Consider the following 13,725-nt stretch of genomic DNA (forward strand, 5'->3'; position numbering starts at 1 on the left):
GCGTGGAAAGAGAGAACATACTAATATTTTTAATAAATTATTATTAATTAAATTATTTATATTTTTATTTATATTATTTATATTATCAGAGAGACATATATGTTACCCTCTGAGAACATTCGTGGACATTGGCTTTATAGTTCATGTTCACATTTTTAATGTCCACAGAGGGAGTATCGCTTCCAGGGATCACCTAAAAGCGGGCCATGACATCTCTTAGTCTTCTCTCTGGTATAATTAAATAATCGTAATTTAATTTCGCGTATAAATTTAACCAATGCATCCTTCTGGGAAATCTACTTGTCGGAGTAGAATAGCGTTTGATTGATTATCCAATCAGGATAAAGAAACAAAGATTCCTTTGTTCCAATTGGCTAAAATGTTAATCTGTCGATGAGTAGATTTTCGAACGCATGTTCTCGCGGAAAGAAGTGAGATGGAAATTTCTAGGGATATTATGATATAAACGATTGGCCATCGATAGGGCGTTGACATTAGTCGAAGAGACGATCGGCTAAGTGATATGCGCGTGTGATATTTGCGTAGTTTTGCGGTATCACACCACATTGCCCTCCCTTGTTATAAATTTACCTGAATTTGTTATGAATTAATTTAGCCAGAGACATGTCAATTAATCTGACGAAAAACAAAGATGCCTTGACGGCCGCTTGGCACAGCGTGGTCGATGATAAATTGTCCACTAACTGGTAGGTGCATGATGCCTTTTCTGCCAATAAAATATTAATACATTGCGTATTTTCCTGTATCCAACTCTGTAATACCTCTGTAATCGTAAAATTTGTATGGATTCTCAGCAAACACTCGTTTCGTAAACGTTCGGTCCCTTCATGATAAGCACTTTTATTCTTATCGATTTCTTTAACGCTCTCTATCGCATAGCGATAAAAATTGATAATATAATTTCTTTGTTATTGTTTTGATATAATTGTGTTACCAAATGAAAAACTATTATCTGTAAAAAACTATAAGTTATTTTATATCTTTCTCTTTTTTAATAATATATATAATTTAATAATATAGAATTTGTAATCACTTTTATAAATAAAAGATTAGTTATGATTGAAACTGTGATTATTTGATTGTTCAAAGTATATAATATATACTTAGTTTATAATTGCATGATTGGTAGCTAATTTCTCATAAATTTTCATAATTTGATGACAAGATGAATCTTATACAATTATTATTTGATAAAATATATTGCGTGGTTGATTAATTAAAATTTTTATTCTTTACAGGGCTTTGTTCGGTTATGAAGGGCAGACAAATGATCTAAAAGTAGTTGGAACAGGAAATGGAGGATTGGAAGAAATGATTGATCGATTGAATAGCTGTCATATTATGTATGCATTTTGCAAAGTCATTGATACTAAAACAAGTTTACCAAAATATTTGCTTATTAATTGGGTAAGTGTAAAGAGAATTAATATATAATCATAACAAAAAACTAACAAAATATAATGTAAAAGACATATAACGAAAAATAAAATATAATTTATGTAATGAAATAATATAATTTTATACTTTTCGTTTTTTATAACAAAAGAGAAATATAAAGCTTTTATGTCATGCTTTTTACAGCAAGGAGAAGGTGCTCCAATTGTTAGAAAAGGAACATGTGCTAATCATATTAGAGATGTAGAGAAATTATTGAAGGGTGCACATATAACAATTACTGCACGTTCGGAAGATGACGTAGAGGTAGATACAATTATGGCAAAACTTGCACGAGCAACAGCCTCTGCATATAAATTTAATGAACCTCGTGGTGAAAATGAAGGACATACGGGTCCTATCGGAACAACATATCGCCGGTATATTTCTCATTCTTTTTCATATTTACAGTTTAAGATGCCAACTATGTGTAATCTCAATTTTAAATAAGTAATATCATGGTTTGTAAAATATAATCCCTAATTAATATATACTTTATAGAGTAATCCCTGAACAAGAGATAAATGCAACAGAAAGAGATCAATTTTGGCAAAAGGAAGAAATGGAAGAGAAAAAGAGACTGGAACAAGAACGATTACGTTGTGAACAAGAACGACAAAAGTTAGAGAAAGAAGTTAGAGCTCGAGAAGAAAAGGAAGCACAACTGAGAGAGCAAAAAGTATGTTCCTTAATTTAATCTCGTGTTTTTCGTTTATATATCATATACATCTTAAATATTATACCAATGTGCCATATTTTATGAAAAATTGCTTCTATTAGGTAACTGCTAAAGAAAATTCGATCGCGCGGCAAAAGTTGGCCGAACAACGTGCCGAGGAGGCGAATAACTTACGCAATCAATTAGCTGCACAAAATTATAACAATGATATCGAGGATGATCATAAATCACGAAGCGAAGAACTACGAAGACAGAGGAGCAAAGAGACGCAACAATTGATAGCTCAAAGAACAATAAATGCTAGAGCGGTATTCGAACAGAACTCGGCGGCTGGTCAAATGAAGACAAGTCCTATTCAACAATTTTTACCTAAAAACAATCACGTGGAGTCTGTGAGGAAAGCATTAGAAGACGCTCAGATAAAGGAGCCTGTAAAATCTTGCGAGGAAACACCGGTCGAAGAGACAAAACTTACAAGTGTGGAGACAGTGACAACTTCATCATCTGCAGTGCCTCAATCTCAAAACGCTAATCAGGAATCGAAAACAACAGCAAAGAATTTACAATCGCAATCCGAACAAGCAATAGAAACTAAGGAACAAGTCACTGAAAATGAATTGTACAATCAGTTCGATGGCCCGTATTTATATTTCGATCCAAATAACGAGGGAATGAAAGCCAGAGCTTTATACGACTATCAAGCCGCTGATGATACGGAAATTACTTTTGATCCTGGAGATATAATTACGCATATAGACGCTATCGATGAAGGTTGGTGGCAAGGGCTTGGGCCTGATGGGACTTATGGACTTTTTCCTGCTAATTATGTTGAAGTCATTGACTATACCACAACATGATAGAACAATAACTTCAAAAGAAATGAATGAGAAATACTTTTTCGTTCTTTTCTTCTCTTCATAATTATCCGTTTGGGAAAATTAATATGCAATCCTATCCTTGATAATTACAACTATGTCTTTAAATATAAACCACGTCATATGATAATGACTAGAGAACATTTTTGTGACAAATGCGCTTAGCATATTTGATAGCAATTGAAAAATGTTTCCACAATGTTTTGCGCCTTCCATACCATTGTTTAATCGTAAGACATTTATCCGAGAAGTATACACAGTTGATATTTCAATTAGTAAAAACTCATATTTGATTAAAATGTTAATTATATCCATCGACATAGAGTGTATGTCTTCCGAGCAGGTCATACAGCTTTTATCCGATAATTAATCGATATTACATAAATATATATCTTTTTATAATACCTGTAGATGCCGATGTAGCAATAACTAAGAACCTTATAATGTCCACAGAACTGTGTCATACAAAATTGTAATAACTAGTTATTCAAACATATATCATTTTTAAAACAAATATTTCAATTTGTTACAGTTTAATAACAAAAGAAATTTAATATTAAAATGTCTATTTATATATATATATAAAAAAATTGCTTTTTAATTTTTTTATATTATACGTTTTAAATATTGGTGCTATTATTCATATCTAACGAGAAAAAAAACATCAAAATGTTTTTTTGTGTTGAAAATTGTTAGTGAAATGATATAAGAGTGATGATACATCTCGACATGTATTAGATATCAAATTATTTTATTGTATATGAAACACAAATTTTGATAGATAATAATGAAATAAAATAGCATCACAAGATTTATGTTACATAAATAAAACAAAGGAAATCATCTACGATAATTCTGATTTTGACCGCCACTTCCATTACCCGCATGACTCAAAAACGCTAAATGTCCTTTTGGACATTTATTGGCATAATGACCTTTCTGTCCACATTTGTAACACGTCACTTCTTCAAGCGGCTTTTGTGGTCCTCGCGGTGGCGGCGGTCCATTATGCATATTCATATGATGATGCGGTGTGTGAGAATTATTATCAATATCTTGCCTGACTTGAGCTTCTCGTACGTCGGGCGGCATTTTATTGCAATAAATTGCCTTGTGACCGCCTTCTCCACAGAAATGACAGGTGATCATCACCTTTTTGCCTTCCTTTGGTTGCATATCTTGTACCGCTGGTAATTCAAACCTTGGACTAAACATAGAGATTAAAATGTAGAGATTTCGAATATATTTCAACATAATGGATACTTGCATTCTAACAAACTTACTGCATGAATTTGCAATTTGGTCCTTCTGGACAAAAACCAGCCAAATAAGCCATACAAAGAACACGTCTGACATGTCGATGTCTGCACAAGGGACCATGCCTACAGAAACCACGATCGTACCATGGACAATCTCTGACTTTTGTCTCAGGATCAATGTGTAAGAATGGACATTCCTTATTGTGACATGCATCTATAATTAATTTTAACTGTATAAATATAATTTAATTATGTTACATAGTTAAAATACACATTAAATATTATACAAAAGAACCATTATATATTGAATTCTTGCATATAAAATACATGTTCACAAGGAGAGGAAATTTTTAGTCTTGTAAATAATGATAATAAATGCGTAATACTTTTATTAGGCTACTTACTAAATCTAGAATAAAAATAACATTCCGGCATTTTTGTCATGTCATATTCGTGCAGAAATTCACATTGATCACCCTTTTTACAAAGACCTCTTAACCAATGTTTACATACTATTGTGCGATCACCACGAACATGTCTAAAAGGGCATGATGCTCCTTTATTGCAGGTACCTCTTGGATAAAATTGACAAACCGCAGCAATTGATTCTGCAAATTAGAGGGAAAGAAATTATTTATATTAATAGTTTTATACATATATAAAATGTTCAATATATAATATATCTGTCTTATAAAAATATTGCATCATATGTTTTTCTACAGTAGTAAACATAAGCTACCAAATATAATTTATAGAAATTAAATAACTCATAAAAATTAAAAGTAGAGCAGGAATTATACAATTATAGAAAATATAATCAACGAAAAATAATATACTTTAGCAAGTTTAGAGTTAATTTATTCTAATTCTATTAAAAGAGAGCAAAAATCATTATTTACTTTTCAAATTATACATACATTTCTAAAATTGCATATTTCTATATAATGTTCTAAAATTAAATTTTTATTATACGATTAATTACTAAATATTGAAATTAGTTGTCGAATATAATATTATCTCTTTTTATATATTTATATAAAGCCTAAATCACATGTGAGAGCAACTCCAATGCTAAATACTCAAAGATTCTATTGGAGAGTATTATTGAAAAAAAAATTATAAATAAATTAACTATAAAACTGTCACTACATATTAATACAATATTGTTGAAAAAAATTATCACCGTCTGTTTTTATACATTGAAGTGAAGGACACAAAAAAATAATCAAATATGACAATATTATACTGTGCGCAAACTTAACCTAACATAATCCACCATATGAAAACAAACATAAGAGGACGTACTGTCCATGCCGGTAAAAGGTAACGGAAGAGCTCCATATTGCTCGTCGAGAGCAATTTCAATGTCAAATCTCATGTGTTCGACGTTTGCCACTACACATTCCATTGTTACTGCAAAAATCTAAACAAACAAACACAATATACATTCATGCTCCGTCTGCTCTGTGGTCTGCTCCGAAACACCGCTGAATATTTCTGAAATCGTTGCACGTAGCCAATATTATCGTACAATTTGTTCCTAAAAACGTAAAGTTGGTATTTGGAATCATGGCCGGTGATAGCTTGAATTTCCCTAATTTAAAATTTAATTTATCGAAAGCTCGCCATCGAAGCACTGAATACATTTTTGCGCGTTTGATACTGTATCATACGTAAGATTAATTAACATTTATCTGCCTGAAAAAGAAATCCAACGAGAAAGTATTGGACACTGCCGTTTGCAATATTAAGTAAGTACCGCTATAGCTATAAAAATCAGAAAGATTTATCACATCGCATACGTTGCAATTTGGTATTTTATTTTTGATATTGAAAATTATAATAAATAAATAATTATTTATATTAATTCATGACAATAATATTAATGAATTAATGCATTGTGTCTATTTTTATATATGTTGTATAAATATATTTCAAATTTTATCGTTATGTTAAAAGTAATTACTCCAATTGATTTGCTGTTTCGATCATTTCGATACTTTGAAAATTGCAATAGTTTGAATATCGCGCTCAATTCGATAAATTTCGAATGGCCAGTGACGTGGAGGCGACTGTCGCGCAGTTATATTCAAATCGCTCTCTTTATTTTCCGCGATTATTGTTGTCTAAAAAAGTTTCGAGCGCCGAAAAATTTTTGCGAGTGTCTCTCGTCGAATAAACATTCATTGTGATACGCTAAATATGGAGTATAATCGCCATATTATTCGTGATTTCGATAATCCGTTTTTATTCGCCGAAAATCGATCGAATTTCTCTCTACCTAGTTTACCTTATTTTCTAACCAAAGTGTATCAAAAGTGCATCGTATGCATTGATCGTTAACAAGTTTTTTCTGCAATTGAACAATTATCGATAGATGTGCAAGGCTGACGATCGCACCATTTTCCCGGCATCTTTGTGCATCGATTTTGGTAAGAAAAATTTTATCATCAATCTTTCTCATCTCATCAAAATTATTTGACTGTTACCAAAATAGAGATAAATTGAATAGTGATATAGATTTCATTTAATTAAGGGCAAGTTTATTTCATTTAAATAACGCAAAAAATATTTTAATTAATTGAGGACAAATCGCCTCAATCGACATCAGTCATCCTAGCGTGCAAAAAACGGACAAAAATTCGCATATTTGACGAGATTCGAATAAGGCTAATATTACATTTGTCGTACGACAAATGTAATATTAGGCTAAAACGATATGCCGAACGCAGAATGACATTCGCAGAAAATTGTCGCACTCGCGCGCGACGAGCCGCGAGGTGCTGTCATCTGGCTCGGATCGGAGGCTCGCGCTTCCGGCACTACGTGACAGAGGGCTTCGGAGTGGGAAGAGTGGGGGAGCGGCGCGAGGAAGAAAATGGCCGACGAGGCTACGGTAAAAGGGCAGGGACGTCGTGCGAGGTGCGCGTTGCGCGACACGAGACTGCCAGTTTGGCGATAGACCGCGCGAAAAAGGGCCGTCCAAGTTGCGCCGGGGAGGGCCCCACGACGTCGCTCGCCTCGCGGTCGCGCGTCCCGCCGTGAGAGCCGCACAGACGAGACAGGACTCGAAGCCCGTCGTCGTCCGCCGTCACCTGTCGTCGATCGCTCGTCGCTGCTCCGACTCCGCCGTTTTAAAAAAGCGCTCGCGGGCCGAGTTTAGCCGACCGGGGAGGGCTCGCCGGAGAGGTAAACACTCGATCTCGTTACTGGCGCCTCCGCCTGCCTCCGTCTGCCTCTTATCGGCATCCATCCTGCCTCGTTCCCGCGTTGCTAAGCGTCGTCGTCGCGATCGCGTCGCCGCGTCGCGCCGCGCGATCGCCGTCCGTGAGATTCTCCGCGTGCGACGACGATTGATCGATCAGCAGGTTGGTGGGTTCTCTCGTTCTCGCTCTCGCTCTCGCTCGCGCGCACTTGTCAGGGCCACTTGTGGCCGTCGGCCAGCGGTCGTTGTTTAAAGGGCGTGCTGCTGTCGTTACCGTTGCGCTCGGCAACTTTTCGATTCTCGTTCGCGTTTTCTCGTCCTACGTCGTGTGCGCCGCATCTCTGTCGTCGCGTGCACGTTCGGAAAACGAGGACGCACGCTCGAGGAGAAAAATCGAGGAGAGTGACGGACGTCGCGTCGCGTCGCGCTCAATTATTTATTTCTCCTGGAATCCTACGTGCGAGTCCTGCGGAGAGCCGAATCGCGACGGGCGCAATGAGATTTAAAGGGATCGATTTGTCAACAAGTCGATGAGAGAGTGCGCGCACAGTTCCGGCACACATTACGACGGATTCTCGCCTCGCTCGTGTACTTTTATCACCGTTTCCGTCGCGCGCGTCTCTCGCGAATGCTCCGATTTGCGTGCACTTGTCGTTTTATTGTACATCGTTTCGTTTTTTATTACAGATTGATAAAACACGTAGCGTTCGTAATATTCTGCCCGTGAATATCCTCTCGATATTGTGTCCGTTTTTGTGAAAAATATCCGTTTTTACCGCGATATAAAAAAACCATGTATATTGCAACAAAGAGACGCGATAACGGTTAATAGCTGACAAAATATTTGTGAAATTACGATATAAATAATAATCGCGTTTATATACTGTTTGATCGAGATGTGTTATTTGCATTGGAATTGTTTACAGATAAATCCAGCTCGCGAGCCGTATCGCAATTATTAAAATCCACAATGGCAGTTAGGTAGTTGTGGAAATTAAAACTGGACATTCGTGAACTTCGAGTATATTTATTTATTTTGAAGATGTAAAGAAAAAAACAGTCATAATGAAGCCACAGAAGAAGGCTGTTGTTGCCAGAAAGGCAACTAAAATGCCAACAGTCGCCAAGAAACGTCGCACATTTATAGAGAAGACCATGTCCGATGTGAGGAAGGAGAAGAAATCAAAGAAAAATGACAAAATGGGAGATTCAAAGAAGAAGATAGACAATGATAAGAAGAAATTAGAAAAAGCGGAAGATAGGAAAAAGTTTGATGACAAGAAGAAGATGGAAGAAAAACGAAAGGAGCGATCCGATAAGCCAGATGAAAAGAAAAAACAATTGATCAAAGATTATGAGAAGAAATCTGACAAAATTGATGAAAGAAAAATAGAGAAAGGAGATGATAAAACAAGTAACGAAGAAATAAATCAAGAGACTGTGGATAAGAAAAAATTACCAAAATGTGAAGAGAAAGCGAAATTAGAGAAGCAATTTGTTGATAATAAAAAGAAGGTTGAAAAAACGGAGGAAAAGAAGAAGAATATAAAATTCGACGATAATACAAATATGGAGGATAATGTGAAATCTTTAAATACAATGGAAAATAAAGATGCATTTGAAGATAAGATCGATGCCCTTCCTCCACTTACTAAAAAAAGAAGCAAAGATGAGAAGAAAAAAGATGGCAAGCTGATTAAATCCGATGCTAAGACAATGTCGAAAAATTCTACTGCGAAAGATAAAAAATCTGATCGAAAGAAAATTTCCGAGAAGGATGCGGCGAGCAATAAACTTTCTTCTGCTAAAACAAAGAAAGATTCGAAAACGAAACAAGGTCAGAAGAAAAGTATTACAAGAAAAACAGTTCTAACAAAGAAGCCTCATTTATCGATAGTTAAAAGATTGGTGGATAAAAAAATTAAGTTAGTCAAACCAATTAAAAGCGAAGAAATGAGCGAAGATGAGGATGCAGTTAAAAAAGCAAAGAAGAAAAATAGTAACATTGCCAAGAACAAAATTTTACAAGAAAAAAAACCAAAGTTGGCCAAGCACATGAAAGCCAAATTGCCTCAAAAACATTCAAAAATCAGTGTCTTAAAAAGGGAAGATAAATTGAAAGCTATAACGGAGAAAATTATGGCAAGAAAGAAAATTGAATTGAAAGAATCTGAGGAAACCGAACATAAAAAGGTTGCAAGCAAAGATGAGGCTTCTCAAGGGCCAGAAGTAAGCAGCATTAAAAGTGAAATCGTAGAGGATTCAGATAAAAGAAAAGAAGAGAGTTTCCCAGCAAAAATACAAGATAATAAGAAGGCTATCAAAAGTGGTAACAAAATTAGCAGCAAGACTCCGAAAAAGGCAGGGAAAACAATAAAGGTACAAACGGAGAGCAATAATCAAACATCAGCTTCATCTGAAGATGTATCTTCCGAGGAATCTAACAAACAAATTAAAGTTTCCGAAGATAACGTAAAGTCTGCGAAACAGGAACAAATCGGCGCTGAGAACACGGTTGAATTAGATTTAAAAGTCGAAGCGATGAACGGAGAGAGTGCTAGTGGCATTACATCTCAATCTGACTCGGAGGACGATTTTGACGATGAATATAAGAAAAGTAAGCAAAAGGATGCCAAGAATAAAGATCGAGCCAACTCACCGTCGGACGAACGTACGCGAGGAATGCGACTTTTTGGCTTTTGGAGTAAACCAAAACCACCCAGGGTCGCGTCATTGAATGCCTTGGCTAAAGTTCACTGCCTCTACGAAAATGAGACCGGCGGAGTCTATCTTGGAGGTTTCTGCAAGTCGAAACCCGAGAGGGAAAAAGAAAAGCCGAAGAAAATGAAGGAGGAGAAGGAGGAGCAGCCGCGTAAGGAGAAGGAGAAGAAAGTCGAATGCAAAACGGAGGACAACGTTTTGAAAAGAAAATTGAGGAATGTTCCAGGATTACGTGGCAAGCACTGGGATATGTTGGAGAGCTCGTCGTCTTCTTCTTCTTCGGATGAAGACTGCGAGAAGGAAAAGAATGTTGAACCAAGCAAGAAGAAAATGACCAAAAGGAGGAAGAAAAACGAAGAAGTAATGGATTTGAAGGACATGGTTGTTTGCAAGAGGATGGCCAGTCTTAATGCCACTGCCATTTTGGCTGCTTCCTACTCCGATGAGAAAAATCTTTGTGGTAGCAGCAGCAGTGATACCTCCAGTGAGTCGGAAGTAGAGATAATTAAAAGACGTAGACAAAATGACTTGGACGTAGATAAGAAGAAATCCAGACAGAGCTCCGATCCGGAGGAGGTTATTAAGCCATCCAAGAAAGTTGTCATCGTTAATCAGGACACGGACGTCACTATCACTGGTAATTAATCATGCGTGGCTTAAGCGCGAAAATTCTAATGATCTTCTTATTGCGATAACAAATTCTTTTCAAGGTGTTTACGTCAATCAAACTCGATCCACCCATCACGAAGGTTTTTGCAGTATTGCTGGTATGCAGTATAGAATCAGTTCTACCAGTCATACTCAAACTGCAGCTACCGCAGTGGCTACTGAGCTTCACGATCAGGTTTGTGTTTCATTCATGATTGCTTTTTATTTGGTCAGACAAACATTACATAACATTACATTATTTTACGTCACCTACACATTTAAACTTAAAAGTTATGATTTATCAAATACATTCGTAAAAAACTTTTGTATATATATATATATATATATATATATATATATATATAAACTAAAATTGCTAATTATGTTTTATTTGTTTATTATGCTATATTTCTCATAAGTTATTATATATTTTTTTTACTTAACAAATTATAAAACTTTTCTAAGAGTGCTTATTATACATGCATATTTAAAAAAAAATATGTATATAAATGTTATTACGTATTTTTAATTGTACTTGAATATTATAATTTTATCACTGTTTTTAAATTTTAATTATTAAACTCGTACATAAAAAGATATATATGCGTGTATATTTCTATTTTTACATTCATATTGTGTGTTTCATAATAATATTACATTGCTTCATAGTAATATTATATTAAACAACTCAAATTTATATCTTTTTATCAATTAATTTCTTTATTTAAATTTCTATCCAAGTTAAAAATTTTATTAATTTTAAAGTGTATGATTAAAAATTTTGCTAATTTAAAAATGTAATAATTATAAATATATTATTATCTCTGTTCTTATTAAGCAAAAGACGGAACAGCCTTGCAAATCCTACACGCCACTAGGTGCATTATCTTCTATGCAGCCACCAGGTAGCCAGGGTAATCATCCTAACATGTCACCTCGCAGGCATTCAGCATTCTCAGCTCCTCATCAACACGGTGAGTCAAACGCAATTGCATGTTTCTACGCTTTATTTCTCAGTTGCTTCTTATATGCAATAAAATTGTCTATATATCTATAATAATAAGAAATTTATTAATTTAATTTAAAAACCATCTTAAAACCAAAAAAATACTTCGAAAAGCTATTACATCGTGCTCTTTCATTTTCCGTTTATTCGACATGATTTAAGTCTAGCTCTCACAGGTCGCGTTTCATGTAGTAAATGTACACCGCTCGTTATAATTAATTTACTCGCCTCTCGCATATATGATAACGTATATTCGTGAAACGATCTAAACGAAAAATTACGTATTTGCTGGATAAACGAGTTGGAGCGCAAACGCTGAAATTTACGCGTAAATTATTATACAATAAGTGAACCGGAGCGGGCGGATTTTTCACTAACGAAGAGAAGATGCCACGAAAAATTTGCCCGTCTCTTTCTCCAAAGTGTACGCCAACATTGTATCGCTCGAGCGCGCGTTATTACTGCTGCTCGACGATTTCCTCTTCCAACCTGCGGCGAACGGTTGGCTTTTCTCTTTGTTCCATTGACGCTTTCTCACCGCGTCTCGTTCTCTCACCCTCCTTATTCCCTCCTCGATTCACTCGCGAGACATACACATTGCACGCCATAGTCCACGATGACAGCGTGCGAATACACGTGTACGCGCGTACGAGAAAGGCCGCGCCATTTGCTGGTGATTCAGAATCGAAAAGGCGTTCGTTCGTTCGTTCGTGCCGCTGGGTATACTCGTTATATTATTCTTTGTTATATTATTCCGTTCATCTTACGATTCATGTTAATTGCTGGCCTCTTAATTCCACTCCTCCATTATTCTATGCATCTCTGATATATCTCAAGATATGTAAATACGCGTAAGCGCGGGACTTGCAATAACGAACCCTTTCTCGTACGTACGTAATATTTGGTTACGCTCCCCGAGTGTTTATCGCATTAAGATCTTTATTCGACAGTCGTATCGTAAAAAAAGAATCTTAATTACCTCGGATCTACCAAAGTATACTATTATTAGCTTGTCTTGTGATAATTTATGAACCTTCTCGCCTTTTGAGAAGACTTGGGAAAATTGACTTTGGATAAAATATTATATAGGAAAAATACTTAACATGATTAATATGGGAGGTATCAGTCTTTGTAATTTTTTTTTATGGAGTGATGAGAAAACGAAAGAAAACGAAAACTTTGAAAGCGAAATCTTTAACTAATCTATTTTGCTTTGTGTATTGTCGTAGTTGTAGTCTTTAGTTGTAGTATAGATTAAATAATCCGATTAAATCGAGATATATCTTAATTTCTCTCAGAAATTAAGTATTTACAAGGGTAAGTAGGATGGAAAAGTATCGAACATCATCATGTATTATTATATATTATTATTCTAAGACGTATCAATCTATCAAACAATTTTTTTTAAATACTGCAAGTTGTCTCCTCCGTGAAAATAAATTAATATACATCTGACATAATATTTTTTTTATCATGAATGACACATGATGTTGATTTACAGAATGTATTGTTTGATTTTATATTTGTCCAATTATATTGCACAAGCAATATAAAGTTTTTCTAACAAACTATATAATTGGAAGATAAGGTAAACGATTGGGTTAAGCGTCGCAGAGTAAAAGTATTAAATTTTCGAGCGTTGGGTTGATGATGTACATATGTAACAAGATGTAACGTCTTAAGATCGCGTCTTACTTTGAGAGAGAGAAAGAGACAAAGAGAACATACTAAATTAGAAAACTTCGTCATTCTAAAACGGAACTTTAGGGATTCGAGAAAATATACTTTCCTCTAGTATTCTAAAGATGAATTCAGAGCCCGATTTATATGTAAACTGAACAAAAGAGCCGCAGCGTTTAGAGTTTCACATTACGAGA

General features: G+C 35.2%; 3 protein-coding genes across 8 annotated transcripts in view; 2 read left to right on the forward strand and 1 right to left on the reverse strand.

The window, feature by feature from the left end:
- The first annotated feature begins 481 nt into the window (after positions 1-481).
- On the forward strand, positions 482-3,862 carry Abp1 (Actin binding protein 1). Its single transcript, XM_083079835.1, has 5 exons — positions 482-707; positions 1,260-1,428; positions 1,603-1,835; positions 1,957-2,134; positions 2,236-3,862. The coding sequence occupies exons 1-5, from the start codon at positions 625-627 to the stop codon at positions 2,989-2,991; spliced, it is 1,419 nt and encodes a 472-aa protein (XP_082935961.1). The 5' UTR covers positions 482-624; the 3' UTR covers positions 2,992-3,862.
- On the reverse strand, positions 3,701-5,965 carry Clp (cleavage and polyadenylation specificity factor subunit 4). 2 transcript variants are annotated; one of them, XM_083079838.1, is made up of 4 exons: positions 5,531-5,965; positions 4,673-4,876; positions 4,293-4,482; positions 3,701-4,216 (listed from the first exon to the last, which is right to left on the reverse strand). In XM_083079838.1, the coding sequence occupies exons 1-4, from the start codon at positions 5,607-5,609 to the stop codon at positions 3,850-3,852; spliced, it is 840 nt and encodes a 279-aa protein (XP_082935964.1). In that variant the 5' UTR covers positions 5,610-5,965; the 3' UTR covers positions 3,701-3,849. The 2 variants fall into 2 exon arrangements, with proteins under 2 accessions (XP_082935964.1, XP_082935963.1); XM_083079837.1 differs by having other exon boundaries at positions 5,574-5,951.
- A 435-nt stretch (positions 5,966-6,400) lies between these two features.
- The window catches only part of LOC145960400 (uncharacterized), a 114,767-nt gene continuing 107,442 nt past the window's right edge, over positions 6,401-13,725 (forward strand). The window contains exons 1-4 of one of the 5 annotated variants that reach the window (XM_083079832.1): positions 6,401-6,700; positions 8,400-10,831; positions 10,905-11,038; positions 11,681-11,816. In XM_083079832.1, coding sequence (XP_082935958.1) covers positions 8,539-10,831; positions 10,905-11,038; positions 11,681-11,816 — 2,563 coding nt within the window. In that variant the 5' untranslated portion in view covers positions 6,401-6,700; positions 8,400-8,538. Of the gene's footprint in view, positions 6,701-7,081; positions 7,458-7,478; positions 7,637-7,670; positions 8,298-8,399; positions 10,832-10,904; positions 11,039-11,680; positions 11,817-13,725 lie in introns of those variants that run through there. The other 4 variants (XM_083079831.1, XM_083079830.1, XM_083079833.1 and 1 more) reach the window with 4 other exon arrangements.

Source organism: Camponotus vicinus, unplaced genomic scaffold, assembly GCF_025532165.1.
Source record: "Camponotus vicinus isolate PSW18456_S1 unplaced genomic scaffold, iyCamVici1.0 SCAF_10, whole genome shotgun sequence".
Classification (NCBI taxonomy): domain Eukaryota; kingdom Metazoa; phylum Arthropoda; class Insecta; order Hymenoptera; family Formicidae; genus Camponotus; species Camponotus vicinus.

Coding starts and splice junctions, on each gene's coding strand:
- Clp (XM_083079837.1), bottom strand. CDS start 5,676: ATGGAATGTGTAGTGGCAAACGTCGAACACATGAGATTTGACATTGAA. Junction 4,877..5,573: donor ACCTTTTACCGGCATGGACA/GTACGTCCTCTT, acceptor TCTAATTTGCAG/AATCAATTGCTGCGGTTTGT. Junction 4,483..4,672: donor TTATTTTTATTCTAGATTTA/GTAAGTAGCCTA, acceptor AATTAATTATAG/ATGCATGTCACAATAAGGAA.
- Abp1 (XM_083079835.1), top strand. CDS start 625: ATGTCAATTAATCTGACGAAAAACAAAGATGCCTTGACGGCCGCTTGG. Junction 1,429..1,602: donor AATATTTGCTTATTAATTGG/GTAAGTGTAAAG, acceptor TGCTTTTTACAG/CAAGGAGAAGGTGCTCCAAT. Junction 2,135..2,235: donor CACAACTGAGAGAGCAAAAA/GTATGTTCCTTA, acceptor TGCTTCTATTAG/GTAACTGCTAAAGAAAATTC.